The sequence below is a fragment of the Stegodyphus dumicola genome, chromosome 2 (genome assembly GCF_044657685.1).
Source record: "Stegodyphus dumicola isolate Sdum_Otavi_A_Nest chromosome 2, ASM4465768v1".
Classification (NCBI taxonomy): Eukaryota; Metazoa; Arthropoda; class Arachnida; order Araneae; family Eresidae; genus Stegodyphus; species Stegodyphus dumicola.
Window position 1 is genome coordinate 279841570 of NC_140769.1, and position 22008 is coordinate 279863577.

A 22008-nucleotide genomic window follows, 5' to 3' on the forward strand; every position below is an offset into this window, starting at 1 on the left:
GTTCATGTATCACGAAACATTTTAACATTGACTCTTAAGTGAGCTGCAATCACAGTGGTCCAGCTGTCGACTGCTCTTCAGAGAAAAATAGTTCAGTTATAATACTAGCTGTCTTTCAACACTAAACGGTGTGAAATGACTGCTATGCAATCGAATGCAGTAGGAGAATGCAATGGAACTAGATAGATAACATGAGAGATTTCTTTGGCCCAAATCGATTAAAAGCGTTTTGAATCAGTATCTTCATGTTTTAGTGCCGAATTCAGACTTCAAAAATTACTAATTAGCGATCTGTAAGAAAACAATTTCCAGATTGTACGCACTTGTGCGAGTGATTTGTGATCTCGCATTTTCTAATCGCTAATTCGTGGTTTTCACGGACGAATTTCTCACTTACACGGATGGCGCACTCGACTTTTATCGAATTTAACGCCTTTAAATGGTAATTTGCCTACTTCAGAGTTTCTTAAGGGTATACAACATATTAAACTCGTGTAACAAAAGGTTAAGTTAGATTCCGACCCATATTTCGTTTAACAATATTGCATACAGCGCCATTTTACCCTGGTGGTGAGGTTTCCAACTTTCTTTTTTTCGTGGAAAATAAATTCCCATGACATCCTTTACACGGTTACAAAGTTTGATAACATTTGCTCCAGTAGTTTTCCTTTTATGAGCGTTTCAAAGTGAAATTTTAATTATAACCACCCTGTATATTATTAAATTTTAATTTGAAGCTATGCGTTATATGTATACCATGCGTAAGATTTTCGCTTTTATGGAAAAAATAAAGAATCGAAGCAAATATACTTAGAATATTAGACCAAAACTGAAAAAATTTCCCCTCCCTCCGAAAATAAAATATTGAAACTTCGACCATGAATTTATTGAATTATCGAAATATTCAATTTGACTTATCTTTTAAGTCCTAGTTCTGTCAAAAATTCCGAATTACTGAAGCTGAAGTAAAAGGTTTAGAATATATTCACTGTATGTTAATAAAGTAATAAGAGTGTAACAAAAAATAGATTATAGAATTTATGCTGATGCAACTATTTGTCTGATTGCACAACATGTAATGGAAGAGAAGGCTGGTAGAGATCTGTTTTTGACATGCCTTTAAAAGTAGATGTCATACTCCTTTTGTCTCTTCAATGTCAAAAAACTTTCCTTTGAGAGGCCTTTAGTTTTGGGGAGGAAAAAATCATAAGAAGACAAATTTGAAGAACATGCAGGACAATTGAGTACACATACTTATTTTCGGAGCACAAGCGGTTCACAGCCATTTACAAGTCAACTACTTGGGCAATTGCAGAATCGTTTTGATCCTAAGCTTGTAAGACAAACGTAATATCACTGGATTTAAACACCTCTTTAATCTTCCGAGAACGTTCCTTCTTTAGGTCATATTCCAAGAATATTAAGTGAATACAATTACTGCAAAAGAAATTGAATATTCATTTGCACTACGGCTTGGTAGTTTACTAACAAGTTGACAAAACTTAAATTCTGCTTTTTGTGTCTAAGAATACAACAATATTTTAAATATTTACAAATAAAATATTAAATTGGAGATTTAATTGGAGCCTCATCAGTTGCCTAGCATTTGAAGATTGTTAAATACTAATTGTTTGTTGCGAAGTCTAACCCAGGCTGCATGGTTGGTTTTCGTAGTTTTCTAGGTTCTCTTTACAAAGGTTCTCTATGAAAGCAACTTAATCAAATAGCTCCCATGTTCTTTCTATGTTCAAATAACCAACTAACCTAGTTTAAGCGCAATTTCCAAGAGAAGGTACTACCAAAACCCGAATACTCATTAAAAATCATGTAGCTTGCCAATCGGGAGTAACATGAAAGATACGGCGCCAATAATTGAATTGATGTTACGGTACGCTGTTTCTAAACTTAGATGGTCATCCCTTAATTAAATAGCCCACCAGCGGCCGAGCGGTCATTGGTAGTTCGGTCCGAGGTTCGAATCTCGCGAATGGGCTGGCCGCATTGGCGTTTTCATGGTTTTCCCCATGTATGACTTGTATACGAGCCTGTTTACCTTAGAAAGTCCTCCACGAAGGCATCCCTCCCTTTAGGCAGATAGCCCTCGTGTGCTTTGCCATAATTAAATAATCCAATCCAATCGTTAATTAAATATAATTGATTTGTAACTTCTACTGGAACTGACGGTAAGAATTGAAGTGCAAATAAATAATATCGTGTGGAATCTTGATTAATATAAAATTTAAAATATTTGCATTCAGACAGAAAGTTTTTTGAAATATTTGCAATTACTTTATAAGAAGGATTTATTAATAACCATAATAATTACTTATTATATTACTGATGATTAGGATTCAGTTCTTGACAATTACATTCTAAGTTAGAATTTTAAGGATATAATGAAAATACGCTACGCACAAAAATGCATTTTAGGATAAAAATGAGTTGGTTTTTTATGTTTTAAAATTTCTTGAATTCATTTAATAAATATCGTATCCTCGTTGTTAATTGAATCCTGAATGTTGGGTGGCGTTTATAGAATTATTCTTACTTTTTCACAGAATCTGCTGACTTATCCACCCATTAAGTAGCTGCAGATCATTTCTACATAACCACTGAACTTCCATTAATTCAGTCTCTAGAGGGCTGTATGTTTATATCATAATCTGACTTTTATAAAAATGATTATTTTAAATATTATGTTTCTATAAAAATATACTGTGCTTTAAAAATGTGGATGATAGTATCAGCCGCTCTTTCAGCCACTTCAAAAGCAACAGTTTGTTTAGAAATAAATTATGCAGTTAATGTCATAAATTCAAATAAATATCAAACGAAAATTCTCAGTTTTAGACAATTTGATTTAAACGAAGTAAAGTAGCAGACGATAAAACGCCGAAGGTAAAAATTTACTCTTATTTTTTTTTTAAAAAAAGGAAGATAGAGAGAAATTTAAAAAAATAGCTAAAAATTTGAATAATATCATCTATAATTTAAAAAAAAATAGCTTTTCACATAGTATTAATAAATATTTATTACGCTTCATTGAGGGAAAAAATGTCATAATTAATCCTCCGTAAAATCTTACATGAAATTTAAGGTTAAAAATAGCTGTGGCAATTCACTGTAACAAAAATCCATAGACCACATTTGGCGTTATTATCGCTCAAAAGAAAAAGATGCCAAATTTCAAAACTCGAAAATATGTAAATTCGTGTATATCTTAGAAAATTTTGAATAAAAAAGTCTAATTTTTTGCAGATATGCTTAAAAATACACCTACTTCAAGATGATGGTAAAAATTTTATAGGTTATAATTCAAAATTTTTTTCGAAAAATTTATAAAAATTATTTAAAAATAGAAATTTAAAAAATAAAACACAAAAAATGTATAAATTTTATTTGGAATTAATCTAAATTTCGAAATGTGAGAGAAAAAATCAAAAAAGTTTAATACAAAAAAGAGATATTAATAAATATTTGCCAAATTCAATTAACATTGAGGAGCTAAAATTTTGAGAGATAATATTTTAAAAACTACTCGTACGATTTTTACAAAACTTGGTATTCTGGCATAATTTGAGACGTAGAATCGAAATATGGAAAAAAATTGGTATGTTATTTCAGAAAAAGTCCGATTTTGTGTCAAAATACCTATGTTAGAATAATGCTATATATAAATCTAATATATATCCTAAGTCGCGCTTTCGAGACATGAAAAACGCAATTTGAATTTTGTCATTCGGCCCAGTAGAACGGGAGATATAGCACTGTCCCTTTTTTTTTTTTTTTTTTTTTTAGAAGTGTACCATAATTAACAAATACAATATAAGTATGCTGAAGCATTTGTAATCATTTTGTTTTTAAACAAAAGTAACTTATGATATAAATATATCTTGCTAATATTTAACTTTAAGCACTGTACTGGTAGAGTGTTGCCAATTAAGCTGTATTTTATCTTACTTGAATCGTACCATAATCTCCTAGTGCAGGGGTTGGAAACTTTTTTGTAAAGGGATAGATTATTAAAATTGTAGGCTCAGTGGGCTAAAAATAAATTAAAAAAAATTCAGGATTTTTTTTTAGGAACTGATATTTTTAAATAACATTTATACACATTTTTGTCAACTTTCATCAAAAAGTAAATAACATAAAAACAAATTAAATATTTGTATTTATTCATAAACACATTATAGAACAAGTAATTTTATACTAATTTTTTGAATGTTTTTCCTAAGATAATATTTTTTAATATCAAAGTTGAAAGCTAGTACACTGTATGTGTCATGAATACTGTATGCAAATGTTTATCTATTAGTAATGATCTGTGTTGTGACTTCACATACATCATTCTCGAAAATGTTCTTTCACAGTGGTAAATACTTCCAAACACAGATAAATCATATTACTCCTCGCTTAAGACGCAGATTGATTTTGAGACTGAAAAATTGAAAAACACTAAAGAATTATGTGGTTGGCAGATTGGCTTTTAGCCTGCTGGATTACAATTTATTAGGAAAAAATATCAATGTTTATTCAACAATTGGTCATCAATGTCGGAGCTTGCATGCTGCTCCTGAAAGTACATAATAGCCTGCGGTACAGTATCCTTAAATGTGTTGTATAAAGTCTTGTTCTAAAAGGATTCTTTTGTGGTTCCTTATCTTTAAGTTAAAGGTAATTTGTATACACTTAGAAAAAGCTCCTTTGTTAAAACCTCCTAAACCTTTATACCTGTTTGTTCATTAATGAATGAGAGGTGGAAGAAATTGTTGGTGAATCTCAAATTGAATTTCAGACATTTCAGTTTTTTTTTTTTAAAGAAACAGGTGATAGATATTCAAAGCGTTTTTGACAATCTTTCACACTTATTTTCTTTTGCCGTTGGTGTTTCTTTTGCTGTCTTTGGCACTGCTAGATAAGATGCACCCAGTTTGTGCAGAACCTAGTGATTGTGAAAATAAAAACCAGGTAAGGACATTTGTGGACACAGTATAAGATAACTTATTGGTGTCTTGGCAGAATGAACATCTACCATATCAGGCTGTACATTCAGTGACATAATGTATCTGTTGACCTAACTTCTGTCCTCAGAAATTGCTGACCATGTAGTCTTGATCAGAATTCATTATTCACTTTCATTTCACAAATTTCTGGACAGAAGTACTTGGCATTTATAGTATTACACCAAGTTCATACCTGCAGGTATGAAAATTACGTTGAGCAAAGAAATGAAACTTACCAAAACTGTCTTCTGATGTTAGTTAGCTATATGTGACTGTGCATTATCTTATGGAAAAATTGTATTTGGTAATAGATATCTGAAGTTATATAATAAATTAGATTATAGAACCTCATAAAAAGAATGAGCTATTTATCCTAAGGGCAACTTAAATAAAATAATACTGACAGTTTATGTGGAAATTTCTTCCATACTTTTATCCAGTTTTTAGTTTCTTTCATCTTTATTTTAGCAGAGTTATATTATTAATAAAAAATTGACAAATTTTCATTTTTCATAAATAAAAACTGTCCACTTTTAACTCTTTGAACAGAGTTCGTACACATTTTTGCACAAGGAAATTAAGTACTTTTAAGGATCATTAATGAAAAAAATTAAGGACCTATGAGCAAATGGGAACTGAATAAATTCAATTGATGATATTATCTATGCCTGAATTTCCCTTTTGTAATACATCCTAAAACTAAATAGATCCCTAAGTAGTACGCATTATTACTAAACATGAATTAATTAACATAATTGTTAATAAGTTTGAGAATAAAATAAACATTGCAATTTATCAAGTAGCATTAAATATTTTACACTTGTAATTGTTGGTCATATTTAAATGTAGATAAGTGACATTTACATTTTACTAAAAGTTAGCTTTATGTTGATTTTTTTATGTCTCATTTTGTCACATACTTGGTCAGTCTAAAGGTTTAGTAAATAAGCAGGTAGATTTTATGTCAAACTGCATAGGTTAAAATGAGAAATAATATCATAATCAGCATGATTCATAACAAAAGACTGAATGTTGTCACCGCTGCTGCTTGTCTAGAGAGAGACCTGCTGATTAGAAAAACCTGAAAGGCCTGAAGTAGGCAAGGTTGGCAAGTGTTGAAAGTTAGTCAGGTTCTGTTTGATGCAGTTATTGTCGTGGCTTCGTGTGCAATTCCAGAGGTTGTAACCCAGTTAATATACTTTAAGGTTCCAATAAGCTATTAAAGCACCAGAGGTAATAATGTGTTTTGTATTATTTTAAGTCTAAGTAGATACATAGAATATGTTTTACTTGAATTTTTACATTTTGATATTATATCTTGTGACCACAGTGAGTATTAATGAAAGGCAATAACTCGCTTTAATATGTAGAGATAATTTTTAAGGGTACGCAACTAGTTATAAATAATTAAATTAGGTATTTTGATAACCTTAGTCATTATGGATTTACATGATCACTATTAAATTTTATTTTTTAACAATATTTGTTGAAAAAGCCCTATTAAAATCAAAATCTAATAAAATTTTAGTTTAAAGTATATGTAATTTATGACACAGATTCTTAAACGATATTAAGATAATTACGCATTAAAAGCTACAGAACATTTACGTTTTGTAACAACAACAGTCAACAAAATATTTATCCATCATTTTAATTTGAACCTTTCCAGACATTTTGGCTAGTTTATATCAATTTCCTTCTCTTTAAGCATCTTTTCTAACAATTCGAGATTTGTCTCAATATGCAAGTCAATGCTCTCGCTAGTTTCTGCGTCTTTATCTCCTAACTTGTCAACCTCTCCACAATTAAGACACAATAACACGCCGAATTCCTGAATCATCTTGAATTTTTACTTAAATGTAAATGTAAAAAATTGATCCCCAATTTTATTCAAATCAAATCTAATCAAAAACCTTCGAGTCGTGTTTCAAGAATTCTGTTAAATTGCAAGCTTGCCTTACTTCGGTCCGTGATAAGGGATACACGTCAACAATTGTCCAAAATTGAACATGAACTCTATAAGCTTCATCTGGAACTCGCTAAGTCATATCCAAAATTCACTGCCCTTGAACAAAAGTCTTGGTCTAGAACGGAGAATGCAGTTAACCGTCATAAAAACACCCTTGCAGTTAAATTCGAAAAACTTCTTTTACAGTCTTCCAGTTCAAGTAGTTCAAAAAATCTTCCCATTGTAAACATCAAGCCAATAGTTAATATTTCTAATGTTAGTCTTTCAGAAGAACAAGAGAGAATTCTAAAATATAATTTTAACTTCTCACAAACCTGTAAACCCTCGATTCCAAAGATTTTGGCTCCTATCGAAAAAGCTTTCAAGTTCAGTAAAGTTTCTGATTCACAGAAAGAAATGATTAGGCATCTTATCGCTCATAATGTGAAATTCAATAATAAACCTTTGAAACCAAATCTAACTGCGAGAGAAAGAGCTACAATGCGCAAAATTCATTCTAACCCAGATATTATCATTTCAAAGGCCGACAAAGGTGGCCATATAGTCGTCATGGATAAGAACACTTACATCGATGGTGTCACTAAACTCTTAAATGAAGGACCATATAATCCGATCCCTAAAGATCCTTCACCTTCGGACTTATCCAAAATAAAAACTGTGATCAAATCTTCGCAAATCATTTCAAGCAACTTAAAACATTCGCTTATCCCATCTGTTGCGAATTGCGCCAGATTATATGCTCTTCCCAAAATTCATAAAAGTGGTATTCCTTTCCGCCCTATTGTATCAAATTTAGGTACTGCCTCGTATCCTTTAGCTAAATATTTAGTTTCTAGATTTTCCACTCTATTAGACAATAACATTTACACCATAAAAAATTCAATAGAGTTTGTAAAAAAGGTTAAAACATTTCTCCTAGTAATTTACTCATGGTTTCTTTTGATGTTAAATCATTATTCACCAATGTCCCAGTGGAGGGTGCATTAAGATGTCTAGAAACCAGACTTCGCGAATTTCATTTCTCTTGCATCGAAATAGATGAGCTAATTTCTCTCACTCAACTTTGTTTGAAACAAACACATTTTGTTTTCCAAAATAAATATTACAAGCAAACTGAGGGATTAGCCATGGGAAGCCCCCTCAGTCCCATCCTGGCTGATATCTACATTCATTATTATGAAACTTTAAACTTCCCGGCATGGTTCCGCTACGTAGATGATACTTTTACCCTGTTTGAAGGTAATAAAGATGATTTAAATAAAGTTCTTTCAACAATGAATTCTATTGATCCTGCTATTCAGTTCACTTTTGAACTTGAGACTTGCAATTCTCTTCCGTTTCTCGACATTCTGGTCACACGTAACACATCCAACTTCAGTACTACAGTTTACCGTAAACCTTCATCGGTTTGCCTTCCACCACACTTTAAATCATGTCATCCGACTAAACAAAAGTTAGCTTCATTTTATTCCTATGTTTTCCGTGCTCTTCAAGTTTGCTCCTCCAAACTAGCCCTTGATGAAGAACTAAATTATTTAAAAGCAATAGCTATTGACAGGGGCTTTTCACCCAACATTATTAATCAAGCAGTTAAAAAATTCTCATCTCAACACACTAAAAGCCACACTCTTATTTTAGGAGATTATAAAAATTCTGTTGTCATTCCCTTCTTTCCATCAATTAGCTATAAAGTTGCACATATTTTGCAGAAATTTAACTTTCGGGTTGTTTATTCTCCCATCAATAAAATTCCAACTTCTATACTCAAGGACCCCATTCCGGATATGAATTCCTGGGGTATTTATAGGATTCCTTGCCAGTGTGGTTTAATTTACATTGGCCAAACTAAGAGAGCCTTAAAATTTCGTGTCAAAGAACATGAGGCATATGTTAGAAAAAAGGAAACACAGAAGTCTTCTGTTGCTCAACATTGTTGGTCTGAAAATCACACTTTCAATTTTTCTGCTGCCAAAATTATTCAAAAAACATCTTCCATTGGAGAACTGGATTTTCTAGAGGCATTTCACATTCATAAAAATCTTTCTGTTCTAGTTAACGATCCTAATTCCAATCCAAATTTGCCTTCGGCTTTTAGAGAAATTATGTTTTAGTTCTGGTTTCGCCAACAGATGGCGCCACTTGCTTATTCTTGTCCAGGCTTTCTTATCTTATCTAATCATTATTTCCTATCTTGTTCATTTGCGGTTTTGCAGCTGAAGATGATGGTTCGGTAAAACCATCGAAACTAGTCCTGTGAAAATTTTGTAGGTATAACGCTGATTTTTGTTGTTTAGACTTCTGAATTAGTACCTATGAGGGTTTAATTGATCTGTAAAAGTTAAATAGTCCCAAACTCCCGACAGGCGTGAAACATATTATCGCTCTGAAAAAATTTAACTAATACCAGATAAAGGTTTAAATAAGCCTCTTATTTAAAAAGACCTTAGAACATAAAGGCATGTTCTGATGCTAACAAAATCAATTACAGCTCATGGTGACATAATTAAACAAGAACAGTCAAATTCAAACTAATAATGTGGACTAGTGATCAAAGATTATATTACTTAATTTTAATTTAATCTGGCTCAATAACTCTATCATATGAGGAAATAGAAATGGGGAATTATAGTAAAGGTTGAAATCATAAACAATTGGGTAGTTTACATAATAATAACTACACATATCTTTGAAGAATAATTTCCTTTATGTATTCAGTTTCTTTATTCAACACATTTTCTTTTCATTTTAGAATTTTTGGATTTAATTAAGGATTTCTGTTATTCTAAAAAGCACTAAATGCAATTAGAATGTACAGAAAAAGTGGCTAATTTTATTTCTTTAGTAATAGGAACATTCAGAAGCAATATGAAATATATATAGTAAAGTTCAGTTAGAGCTGATGTGGCAGAAGTTCTAGAATTTAGTGACACACCGAACAACACAATCTAGAAATGGCAAAACTTTTAGAATTTAGAACAAGCATTGGAAGCAGAATTTAGAAAGGCACTAGGCAGTAGAATTTAGGATCCACAGAGATTGCATCAGGTGGGAAAATGCCTAGTGCCAGCTATGTGTATGATGCATTAAGAAATGTTAGATGAATCTTTTAAATTGTAAGTTTTCAATTTCTTTATTAGTAAAAAAATCTTTTTCTGTAATGCCTGCCCATGTGATAAGATCAGAAGCATTATTGATATTTTCCATGCTTCTATGTAGTGAAAAGTAGAGAAAATAAAGAGAAGATAAACATGTTAAGATTCTAGTATCAGAAGTAATACATTCAAATATGTTTTCATTGTTCTTACTATGAAAAAATTAAAAACAAGACATTTTTAATTAATTACATAGCTAATTTTGCTTTTGCTAAGAGCTCTTTCGTAAATTGTGCTTTATAGCATTATAACTTGTTTATTTTTCAGATTAAAAATATTGTATAATAAGTTGTCAAAATGAAACTTTATAATATTACAGCAAAAAATAAAAATGTTTCATTTTAATGTTATTTTTTAAATATAATTTCAATATATTACTATTATTTTAATGAAATTTATTAATTTATTAATAAATTAATTACCGTACGAACCCTGTTGAAGGGCAGTGGTTACCTATAGAAACCACCTTTTCATTGAATGGCTTACTCACTCGTGTGAGTGGTTTTCAAGACTGACCGTTTCTGAAGCTCCTTTGTAGCTCACTAGATGGCAATCAAGAAACATAAATGCATCACTTCAAGAAAATAAACATCAGCCATCGAAGACAACATCACGATGATGTGCACTCTGCAGCACATGAAAAAGCCTGTAAGAACAGTGTGGGAATGCAGCACATGCAAAATTGCACTCTGCTTGAAAAATAAAAACTGTGTGTTCTGTGGGTGGTGGTCACTGACACTAACCACCAGAAGGGGTCATTTGTTTCATGCGTCTTGGACGAAATATGTGCACTTGTTGCAAATAATTTCATTGTAACACCTGATATAGTAAGTAAGACAAGAGTTTTACTGAAATAGTTAATTGCCTTTTATTACCTCTCAAAGAGTTAAAGATTAAATTTGTAAAATATATTTTTCCCATCTCCTTTAATGAATGAGTTTTCTTTTCCTTTTATTATTGATATGTTTTGAATAAGTGTTATTTCCTTGTGCAATCCATATAGCATATCGCGGTAAATATTATTTAAAATATATTAGTAAGTATTTTATTTGTACATAATTAATTAAACATGCTTGAACTTTTGAAGTATTTTAACACAGCAGTTAAAAAAATTGCATATATATATATATATATATATATATAATTTAGTGAAGAAGTCTTAATTTTATTCTGTTACTTGATTTGACACTGAATTTCTTCCTTCCATCGAGGAGGGCTTCGGAATTTTTGGATGAACTTTACATTTAAAAAACTTTAGAATAGTTTAATTCATCAGCTAATTTTGATACAGAAACGCAAGGGTTTTCAAATCGAAGGGGGATTGTAATCAAGTCTGTATTCTTCTCTTGGTAATGTTACATCGTATTTCATTGAATTCCTGTTCTTTATTTATTTTTCTGGTCTTGGTATATTTTTTCAGGTATTTATAATTTTTAGGTTTTAATTTCATATTTCTTTAATTCTTATTTTGTATATTTACAGGATATTTTCAAATTTATTGGTATTGGATTTCACTTGTCTTTAGCCGTTGTGTAAAAATGGGTTCTAAATTTGTTACTTTTTGTCTCTGTCTCTCTCTCTATATATACTGTATTACTAATTTTTAGATACTACATATTAGTTACTATACATATGTGTTTTTGTTTATTTTTAGTTTGCGATTACCTCGGTGAAAATTTAGCATGGTTTCTGGGGATTACATCACCTAAGTTTCAGTATGAATTAGAACAATATGAAAAGATAGTAAAAGAGGTAAGTATTTATATTTATTTGTAAATATTGTTTCTGTGGAACATCTGTAAAATATTTGAAAATTTATATGTAGAATTTCCTGTAACGATACAAAGTATTTAAATTTTTTAGACACCATTACATTATAAAATTTCAGTTTTGGTACTTTTAAACCTCAATAATATGCATATATTGTGTTAAAGAGTAATAAACCCGGAAGTATTGCAGCGTAAAATAACTTTATTAGACAAAAGAAGGACCACAGTAGGAATTAATCACAATCTTTAAACAAAATGGCGATGGTGCAAGCACCTTAACCTGGAAAGAACTCTATTTTTGCACGTGCTGAAACTTTTATGCCAAAACCCTGACCATGCATATTGTTGCTGCTACTTTTATGCTTGTCACATTAATTTTTGAAAATGAAGATATGTAGTGATACAAAGAAAGATGCTTTTATATGGTTTTTAGGTAATTTTATTATCATAAATAATTTCTAGACAAATTATATAGTGTTTTTAATGTAATTCATTAATATGCTCAAGTTTATTATTAGTAACATAATAGTACAAAATTTTTATATAAAATTAAAAGTTGTGCTTCTAGAAACATTAAAGGATATTATCATGATTTGGTATGAAATGCTTTTTTTGGGCGATGTTGAAAGTATTCCCCCCTCCCACATTAGCAAATAAAAGTAACATGGAGTATTGGATTATCTGAGAGAAAAAAATTAACCACATGCTTTGAAATTTTTTTATTGATGAATATGATGTCTCAATAGTAATGACTTGCTTGAGCCATAGCTTCAACAGCTGTTAATTTGAAGTATTTTTAGAAGTAATTAAAAACGTAGAGATTTATATAGAAATAGAGCAAACTTAATCCGATGCCATATGTTTTTATCAGTAATGGCTTGAGAAATTACTCTTCTAGAAACAAAATTTGCAAGTCTATTAGTATAAGTGTAGTGGCAACAAAATTTGCAAGTGTATGGTTGATTTTACAGTACACACTGTAAAATAAACTCTACAGTGTTAGCTTATATGTTAAAATATATATATATATATAATTACAAAACAATTCTTTTGACACACACCACAAACACAAACTTGCCCAGTACTTTCGCGCATTAAACTGCAGAAAAATTATCATTAAAGATATAAAGTAATATATATATATATGATTTTTAATAACATTATACTGCCTGCAAATTGTGAGCAATAGAGCATTTACACTGATGAAGAATTGAATTTAAGGATGTTTTTTCTCATATTAGTCCTTATTAGTAACCTCTAATAGCCTTAATAATTTCCAGCCTAACAGTAGGCAATTTATCATTTGAAGGAAAAGATATGCTTATAACTATTTATTTATGCAAGATAGTGTTTACTTCGGAAAAAGCAAAGTGATGGTCTGGGCTGGTACATCTGTTTATAATTGCAACCAACTTCCACAGCATCAGAAATGGAGTACTTACAGCCTAGTATAGGGATAAGGTCTTCAGATACTCTGTTGTCTCTTATGCTGCAGTAATTTCAGATGAATTCATACTTGTGTTGTTGTTGTTACTTATGCTCACTTGTCTGACAGTAACTTCATACCAAGCCCACGAAATTCCTCGTGGCAAAGAGCGCAAGATATGCCTGTTATTGGCAACAGCCTTGATCGCCATACAGGTGAGAGTGCGATTTAGCTCAGTTCCGCCCTCCCCCCAAATTTGATGGAGAGCACTTCGGAAAAAGCAAAGTGATGGTCTGGGCTGGTACATCTGTTTATAATTGCAACCAACTTCCACAGCATCAGAAATGGAGTACTTACAGCCTAATATAGGGATAAGGTCTTCAGATACTCTGTTGTCTCTTATGCTGCAGTAATTTCAGATGAATTCATACTTGTGTTGTTGTTGTTACTTATGCTCACTTGTCTGAGAGTAACTTCATCCCAAGCCCACGAAATTCCTCGTGGCAAAGAGCGCAAGATATGCCTGTTATTGGCAACAGCCTTGATCGCCATACAGGTGAGAGTGCGATTTAGCTCAGTTCCGCCCCCCCCCCAAATTTGATGGAGAGCACTTCGGAAAAAGCAAAGTGATGGTCTGGGCTGGTACATCTGTTTATAATTGCAACCAACTTCCACAGCATCAGAAATGGAGTACTTACAGCCTAATATAGGGATAAGGTCTTCAGATACTCTGTTGTCTCTTATGCTGCAGTAATTTCAGATGAATTCATACTTGTGTTGTTGTTGTTACTTATGCTCACTTGTCTGACAGTAACTTCATCCCAAGCCCACGAAATTCCTCGTGGCAAAGAGCGCAAGATATGCCTGTTATTGGCAACAGCCTTGATCGCCATACAGGTGAGAGTGCGATTTAGCTCAGTTCCGCCCCCCCCCAAATTTGATGGAGAGCACTTTGGAGAGGGGACAGGTCCAAGGGTCTCCCTCTCCCCTTCCACCAAAGCATATGACAGGATTTTCGGCTTGTCAAATATTTAGAGTGCCGTTCTGCTGCACTGACACTGCACATTTACAAACATCCATGCCTTCTCTGGGATCCGAATCCGACCCCTTCGGCAGCCATTAACCACTATACCGGTTGGGTGGCATTCATACTTGTGGATGATAATTATGGACCAAATCATGCTGAATTTTCTGTTCAATGGAGTAATCTTCCAAATGGATTGTCTGACCATTTTCCCAGGCACCAGTAGTTCTGAAGAGAAGACTCCTAATCAATTATTACCTCCACAAATAGTCCAAAAATTGACAACTGTTATTCTGGAGAAATGGTGCAGAGTATCTCCTTCTCTCCTTAATACTCATATTTGTGACATTCATTGCTTTTTCTCAGGTAAAACTGTACTCCAAATTAAAAATTCTTCTATGGCTCGACAGCCCTGGTCTTATCCAGGCATCTCTACTTCTGGCAACTATTTTCCAGTTTTTAACCTTTAAAATTATTAAGATCTTTTTCGACACAATTAATCCTTCTTAGCAGGGGGTCTGCCCCATGGGCTTTGCCAGAAAGATTTTCTTGCAGCAATGATCTTTATTCGTTCTAGCTAGATGGCCAGCCCATTTAAGTCTCTGTCATTTGATGTATTTTACAATATCAGGTTGTTTGTAAATTTTATAGAGTTCTAAATTAGATATTCTTCTCCATGATACATTCATCTGGACCTCACCAAGAATGCAGCACAAGATCTTTCCCTCAAAAATTCCCAGAGCTTCCTCATCATGTAAAGTCAATGCCCAAGTCTCTGATGCATAAGTCAAGATAGATCTTTTGTAAAGAAGCAATTTACTTCTTAATTCAAGAAAGCTAAATTAAAAATTATTTTGTGATAATTTTATTTTCTGCTGTATAAAATGCATAAATAATTCCAAGGACCCACTCAGGCAATTAGCCTTTTCCCCCCACATCATTTAGATTGAATTATTATCAAAAGAGGCATTCCACAAAGAAGTATAAATTTAGTGTCGAAATGTCAATATATCAAATGAATAACTGCACTCCACAGTGAAAAAAAGGTAAAAACACTGAAGGACTTTAATTTAAAATTTTGAAATCAAAAAAGGACCAGAATCAAATTTTGAATGGTTACATCATTGAAATTTTGAATAGATTCTATGTTTTCTTGAGCAATGGTCTTTGTGGTGTAGCAACACGAGAAAGGAAACACTCGGAAATGTCAGTTCTGACGTTACAAATGCTTCGGGTCTGTGGAGGGAGGGATGGGGGGACTCGTTAGTCGAGTTAGATAAAAGAGACAGGGCCACGAAATGCACAAAAACTTTCATTTTTAATTTTGGTATAAAAATTTTATTAAAATTTCAGTATTAGTTTTTTAACTATGTTTTCTCACTATGTTACTATGTTTGTAGTTCATACTTTAGCCTCTAAAACTTTCTGAAATCGGCAATTTAAATCCCCCCCCCCAAATTTGATGGAGAGCACTTCGGAAAAAGCAAAGTGATGGTCTGGGCTGGTACATCTGTTTATAATTGCAACCAACTTCCACAGCATCAGAAATGGAGTACTTACAGCCTAATATAGGGATAAGGTCTTCAGATACTCTGTTGTCTCTTATGCTGCAGTAATTTCAGATGAATTCATACTTGTGTTGTTGTTGTTACTTATGCTCACTTGTCTGACAGTAACTTCATCCCAAGCCCACGAAATTCCTCGTGGCAAAGAGCGCAAGATATGCCTGTTATTGGCAACAGCCTTGATCGCCATACAGGTGAGAGTGCGATTTAGCTCAGTTCCGCCCCCCCCCAAATTTGATGGAGAGCACTTTGGAGAGGGGACAGTTCCAAGGGTCTCCCTCTCCCCTTCCACCAAAGCATATGACAGGATTTTCGGCTTGTCAAATATTTAGAGTGCCGTTCTGCTGCACTGACACTGCACATTTACAAACATCCATGCCTTCTCTGGGATCCGAATCCGACCCCTTCGGCAGCCATTAACCACTATACCGGTTGGGTGGCATTCATACTTGTGGATGATAATTATGGACCAAATCATGCTGAATTTTCTGTTCAATGGAGTAATCTTCCAAATGGATTGTCTGACCATTTTCCCAGGCACCAGTAGTTCTGAAGAGAAGACTCCTAATCAATTATTACCTCCACAAATAGTCCAAAAATTGACAACTGTTATTCTGGAGAAATGGTGCAGAGTATCTCCTTCTCTCCTTAATACTCATATTTGTGACATTCATTGCTTTTTCTCAGGTAAAACTGTACTCCAAATTAAAAATTCTTCTATGGCTCGACAGCCCTGGTCTTATCCAGGCATCTCTACTTCTGGCAACTATTTTCCAGTTTTTAACCTTTAAAATTATTAAGATCTTTTTCGACACAATTAATCCTTCTTAGCAGGGGGTCTGCCCCATGGGCTTTGCCAGAAAGATTTTCTTGCAGCAATGATCTTTATTCGTTCTAGCTAGATGGCCAGCCCATTTAAGTCTCTGTCATTTGATGTATTTTACAATATCAGGTTGTTTGTAAATTTTATAGAGTTCTAAATTAGATATTCTTCTCCATGATACATTCATCTGGACCTCACCAAGAATGCAGCACAAGATCTTTCCCTCAAAAATTCCCAGAGCTTCCTCATCATGTAAAGTCAATGCCCAAGTCTCTGATGCATAAGTCAAGATAGATCTTTTGTAAAGAAGCAATTTACTTCTTAATTCAAGAAAGCTAAATTAAAAATTATTTTGTGATAATTTTATTTTCTGCTGTATAAAATGCATAAATAATTCCAAGGACCCACTCAGGCAATTAGCCTTTTCCCCCCACATCATTTAGATTGAATTATTATCAAAAGAGGCATTCCACAAAGAAGTATAAATTTAGTGTCGAAATGTCAATATATCAAATGAATAACTGCACTCCACAGTGAAAAAAAGGTAAAAACACTGAAGGACTTTAATTTAAAATTTTGAAATCAAAAAAGGACCAGAATCAAATTTTGAATGGTTACATCATTGAAATTTTGAATAGATTCTATGTTTTCTTGAGCAATGGTCTTTGTGGTGTAGCAACACGAGAAAGGAAACACTCGGAAATGTCAGTTCTGACGTTACAAATGCTTCGGGTCTGTGGAGGGAGGGATGGGGGGACTCGTTAGTCGAGTTAGATAAAAGAGACAGGGCCACGAAATGCACAAAAACTTTCATTTTTAATTTTGGTATAAAAATTTTATTAAAATTTCAGTATTAGTTTTTTAACTATGTTTTCTCACTATGTTACTATGTTTGTAGTTCATACTTTAGCCTCTAAAACTTTCTGAAATCGGCAATTTAAATCCAGAACCACACTACCTGTAAATATTTTGAATATTTCTATTGGATTTCATCTGAAGCTGCATCATTTGCAATATCTGTAATAATCATGCAGACACTACTAAAAGCAGCGTATTTGCACAAAAATACAGTCAAAAGTCGTTAATCCGGACCTCAAAGCTACAAACTTTCTGCGCATGCGTCAACGCATCCTTCACGCATGTGCATAAATGTCCACACATGCACTTTTAATGTATAACGGATGGTATAAGCTAAGCTAAAATTATCTAATTATCTATTTCAGTTAATGTTGCAGATTGCATTGTTCCTTAATCTTCGAATTGGATCCGGCTTATTATTTTTTGCAGACTGTTAGAGCAATTTTATAAAAGTAAGCTTGAACTTTCGATTATGTCAAATAGAATTTTCGATATATATTTACTAATATGTAAAGGATCTACAAAGCGAAAGTATGTTTCAAAGTCCATTAAACAAAAAGTGGAATTGCTGCAAAAGATGGATAAAGGCATATCCTTTGTTTCTCTAACCATTCCGAAATCTATTTATCAATTTCACACTGCTCTGCTGTGGGGGGCTGGGGACGCCGCGTCGCGCAATGAACTGGAAGTTGATCTGTCAGTACTATCCTTATCTTCAAGGCAGATGTTTTTCTTTTATTCGGCTTATAATTCATTACTAAATGTAGTATTTTGTCTCGATGTACTCTGTCTTTGATATGATTTAAATCAAATTCATTATAAATATCATGAATACACATCAAATAGTTTTCTGGTTGCAATTTTCTAATTTCGACTATGTGTAATGTATGCTTTACGCATGCGCGTGTTGAAAGAAATGTTTAATAAAGTAAACAAATAAATATTAAGTTATTTTTTTTTTTTTTTGTAAATTTTGATACCCTTTAGATCATAATTGTTCTTTATTTCATAAATTACGGTTTCATATTTTTAATTTTATAATTTCTGCATGCCATCTTACCAGATTTAAACTGATTATCTATAATCCGGAAAAATCGATAATCCGAAATCGCCAAAGTCCCGACGAGTCCGGATTAAAGACTTTTGACTGTACTGCATCACCCTATAAACAGAAGGTCTTGACAAAAAGTATTTGTTACCTTTATAAGGGGAAAGCAGTTGTCATGAATTTCTCTTTCTATGGTTTGTTTTTTAAATTAATCAGAGAAGCAAATTGGTGCTAAAGAATAAAGGTGCTTTTCTGTTATTTGGACCGGATTCAAAAGTGTATGCATGTACACACACAAAAAAAAAAAGGTGGGACAGTTCTATATTTCACGTTCTACGTTTCCATGTCTCGAAAGCGCGACTTAGGATATGTATTACATATATATATAACATTGTTTAACTTAGGTATTTTGACACAAAATCTGACTTTTTCTGAAATGACATACCATTTTTTCCCCCTTCCATATTTCGATTCTACTACTCAAATTATGCCAAAGAGCAAAGTTTTGTAAAAATCACATGAGTAGTTTTTAAACAGTTGGTTCCAAAATTTTAACTCCTTAGTGTTAATTGAATTTGGTATATATTAATATCTCTTCTTCTGTTAAACGTATTTGATTCTTCCTTTCACATTTCAAAATTTAGATTCCTTCCAAATAAAATTTGCCCGTTTTTTATGATCTATTTTTTAAATTTGTATTTTTTAATTAATGTTTATAAATTTCTCAAAAAATATTTTGAATTATAACCTATAAAATTTTTACCATCATCTTAAAGTACATGTATTTCTAAGCATACCTGAAAAATTAGAGTTTTTATTCAAAATTTCCTAAGATATATGTGAATTTACATATTGGTGCATTTTGAAAAATCGCATATTTGTTATAAATGATGATAACGCCAGATGTGGTTTATGCACTTTGTTAAAATTATATGAAAGTATGAATGAGTACCTTTTACCACCCATGTACAATGAAAAATGGGTAAGGAAAATAGGTTGCTACAAATTAAGAAGTTTGCCGAGTGAATTATTAACACGTGAACTGAAAAACATGCACCAAGATAAACTTTTAAACTTCTCCAATAATTATAAAATTTAATATCTAAGCATAATTTGAGTTATGGAATCAGAATATGAAAAAAGTTTGGCATTTTATTTCAGAAAAGTCCAATTTTTATGATACCAACCTAAGGTTAAATTTTAACTGAAATGTGAACCTAAGACTTGTAAGTGAAACTGGAATGTCCTAGGTTTCTGTTGACTATGATATCAAAATGCAAAGTATTCTTGTTGGTTGTAAAGCTAATTTTAAGATATGGGCACTGTCAGAACTGTTTGAGAAAGAAAGTAGGATGAAATATGTTTGCCAAGAAAAGAATTATACTTTTGATTGATAATTGCATTGTGCAGGAGCAAATAAAAAAGTTATTTGTCTTTCTGTCATGCAGCATAAAAGCCACAGAATGATAAGCAGCCTGGTAAAGTAACCCACTCTGCATATTTTGATGTGCTGAGCGGTAAGGTTGCTGAACACTGGTAGTTCGAATCCTGCGAATGGGCTGGCTGCATGGACATTTTCGTGATTTTCCCCATGTATAACGTGTATACGAGCCAGTTTCCCTTAGAAAGTCCTCCACGAAGCCATCCCTACCCTTAGGCAGATAGCCCTCCCTAGTGTGCTTTCCCATAATCTGAGTAAACCAAACTGTGCATTTTGATAGACCATGACAAAGATGTTGATGCATTGATTTTCAGTTTGATGCAAAGCTCATGTTAGAAAATTCTTGGTAAATTGATGCTGTCCTGTCTTATTTGTTTATTTATCGTATTTGACGGCATATAAGACGCACTTTTTTTCCTAAATTTGGTCTCAAAAAAGTTACCTGCGTCTTATACGTGAAGGTAATTGCATTCATTAATTGTTTATTTGGCTTTTACGAAATGTGAGAACTAAAAGAAACCACGCTATTGAAACTTTTTTTCCTTGTGTGTGGCCGTCTAAATAAGGGTGCGTCTTATATGCCATCAAATATGGTATTTTAATGCAGTACATGTGGGTTAAGAATAAAGAAAAAACACTAATCTATTTTTAAAAATTACTACATTATTCTTAATTCAGGTAAAAACCTTTTACATTATTGTTAAGCCTACATCTTCTTTCATTTTCAGTTTTCTCCTATACAAATTTTCGTAAGTATAATCAGAAGAAAATTCTTGTTTTCTGTTGGAAAGAAAAGTGTCCACTACATCCTAAAAAAAGTCTAAATTTATATATCATGAGAATTTATAGTCCTGAATACAAAAATTCTCTGATTTTGTTTATAACAGTGGCATTAATTTTTAAATACAAAGTCTTTGTTAATTTACCATATTTACTTGCGTATTACACCTCCTAGCATTTTCAGTATATAATTTCGAAACTTCATATGGTAAGAGTGCAAAATATGTGCGTAGATAAGAAAGCATATTGTGTAAGTACAAATATTATTGGATTTTATAACTTGAATTTACATTATGCATTTTACATATGGTAAGTGTGCATAGATAGGAAGGCATATTGTGTTAAGTACAAATATTATTGTAGTTTATAACTTAAATTTACATTATGCATTTTAATGTGCTATGTTTTTCAATTCAGCCTTTTCCTAAATAATTGTATACGTAGTGTAATTTTCTCTTCTTGATTTTCAAGAGCTAAAATTAGTATAAAAAAGAAGGAAATACAGTATTTAATATATTTTTTTTTGATTTATGATCCATGTTACCATTTTAAAATGATATAAATAGTTAGTTGCAATTCTTACTAACAAGAGGTTGGCCTCTTTTGAGGCTAACCTAGACATTATAATATACAATTTCTTCATCCAAATAGTATAAATGCAGTTTATGTACAGGGTGCCTACTAAATTCCAGTGCAACTGCTGAATGGCTGCAGCTATTAGTCATAGGAGTAGTGTCTAGGTATAGTAAAGTAGCTAAGCGCTACTAGTCAAGATCGCTTAAGCGAAAGCTGATGGAAAACAGCAGAGTTAACGTTACTAACTCAAAAACTGTACAAGATGGAAGAAAAAAAGTTAATTACAGAGTTGCAGAGCACCATCAGTTTAATGTGAAAAGACCTTGTGGATACGAATGCTAAAAACAGAATATTGAAATCGTTCTGTTTTCAATGAACATTTGTTTCTTCGCAATTTCTGCAACTCTGATGACATGAAACTTGAAAGAAAGGAGAAAACATTATCTTTTGGATAAAAAACAAGCCTACATCTTGGCATGGTGGTACTGTTCGTAATTCACAGTCGAGAGGAATGTGGTTCAACCCCCGCAGGGTGCGTCCTTGTACCGATTAGCTTTACAAACATCCCCTCGGG

General features: G+C 32.5%; 1 protein-coding gene across 4 annotated transcripts in view; it reads left to right on the forward strand.

Annotated features, from left to right (window-relative positions):
- Positions 1-22008, forward strand: part of LOC118193910 (protein FAM177A1) — a 61127-nt gene that overhangs the window by 9964 nt on the left and 29155 nt on the right. For 3 of the 4 annotated variants that reach the window (XM_085812217.1, XM_085812218.1, XM_035365069.2), the window contains exon 4: positions 11779-11876. In XM_085812217.1, coding sequence (XP_085668343.1) covers positions 11779-11876 — 98 coding nt within the window. Of the gene's footprint in view, positions 1-11778; positions 11877-20806; positions 20828-22008 lie in introns of all 4 variants that reach the window. The other variant, XM_035365070.2, reaches the window with a different exon arrangement.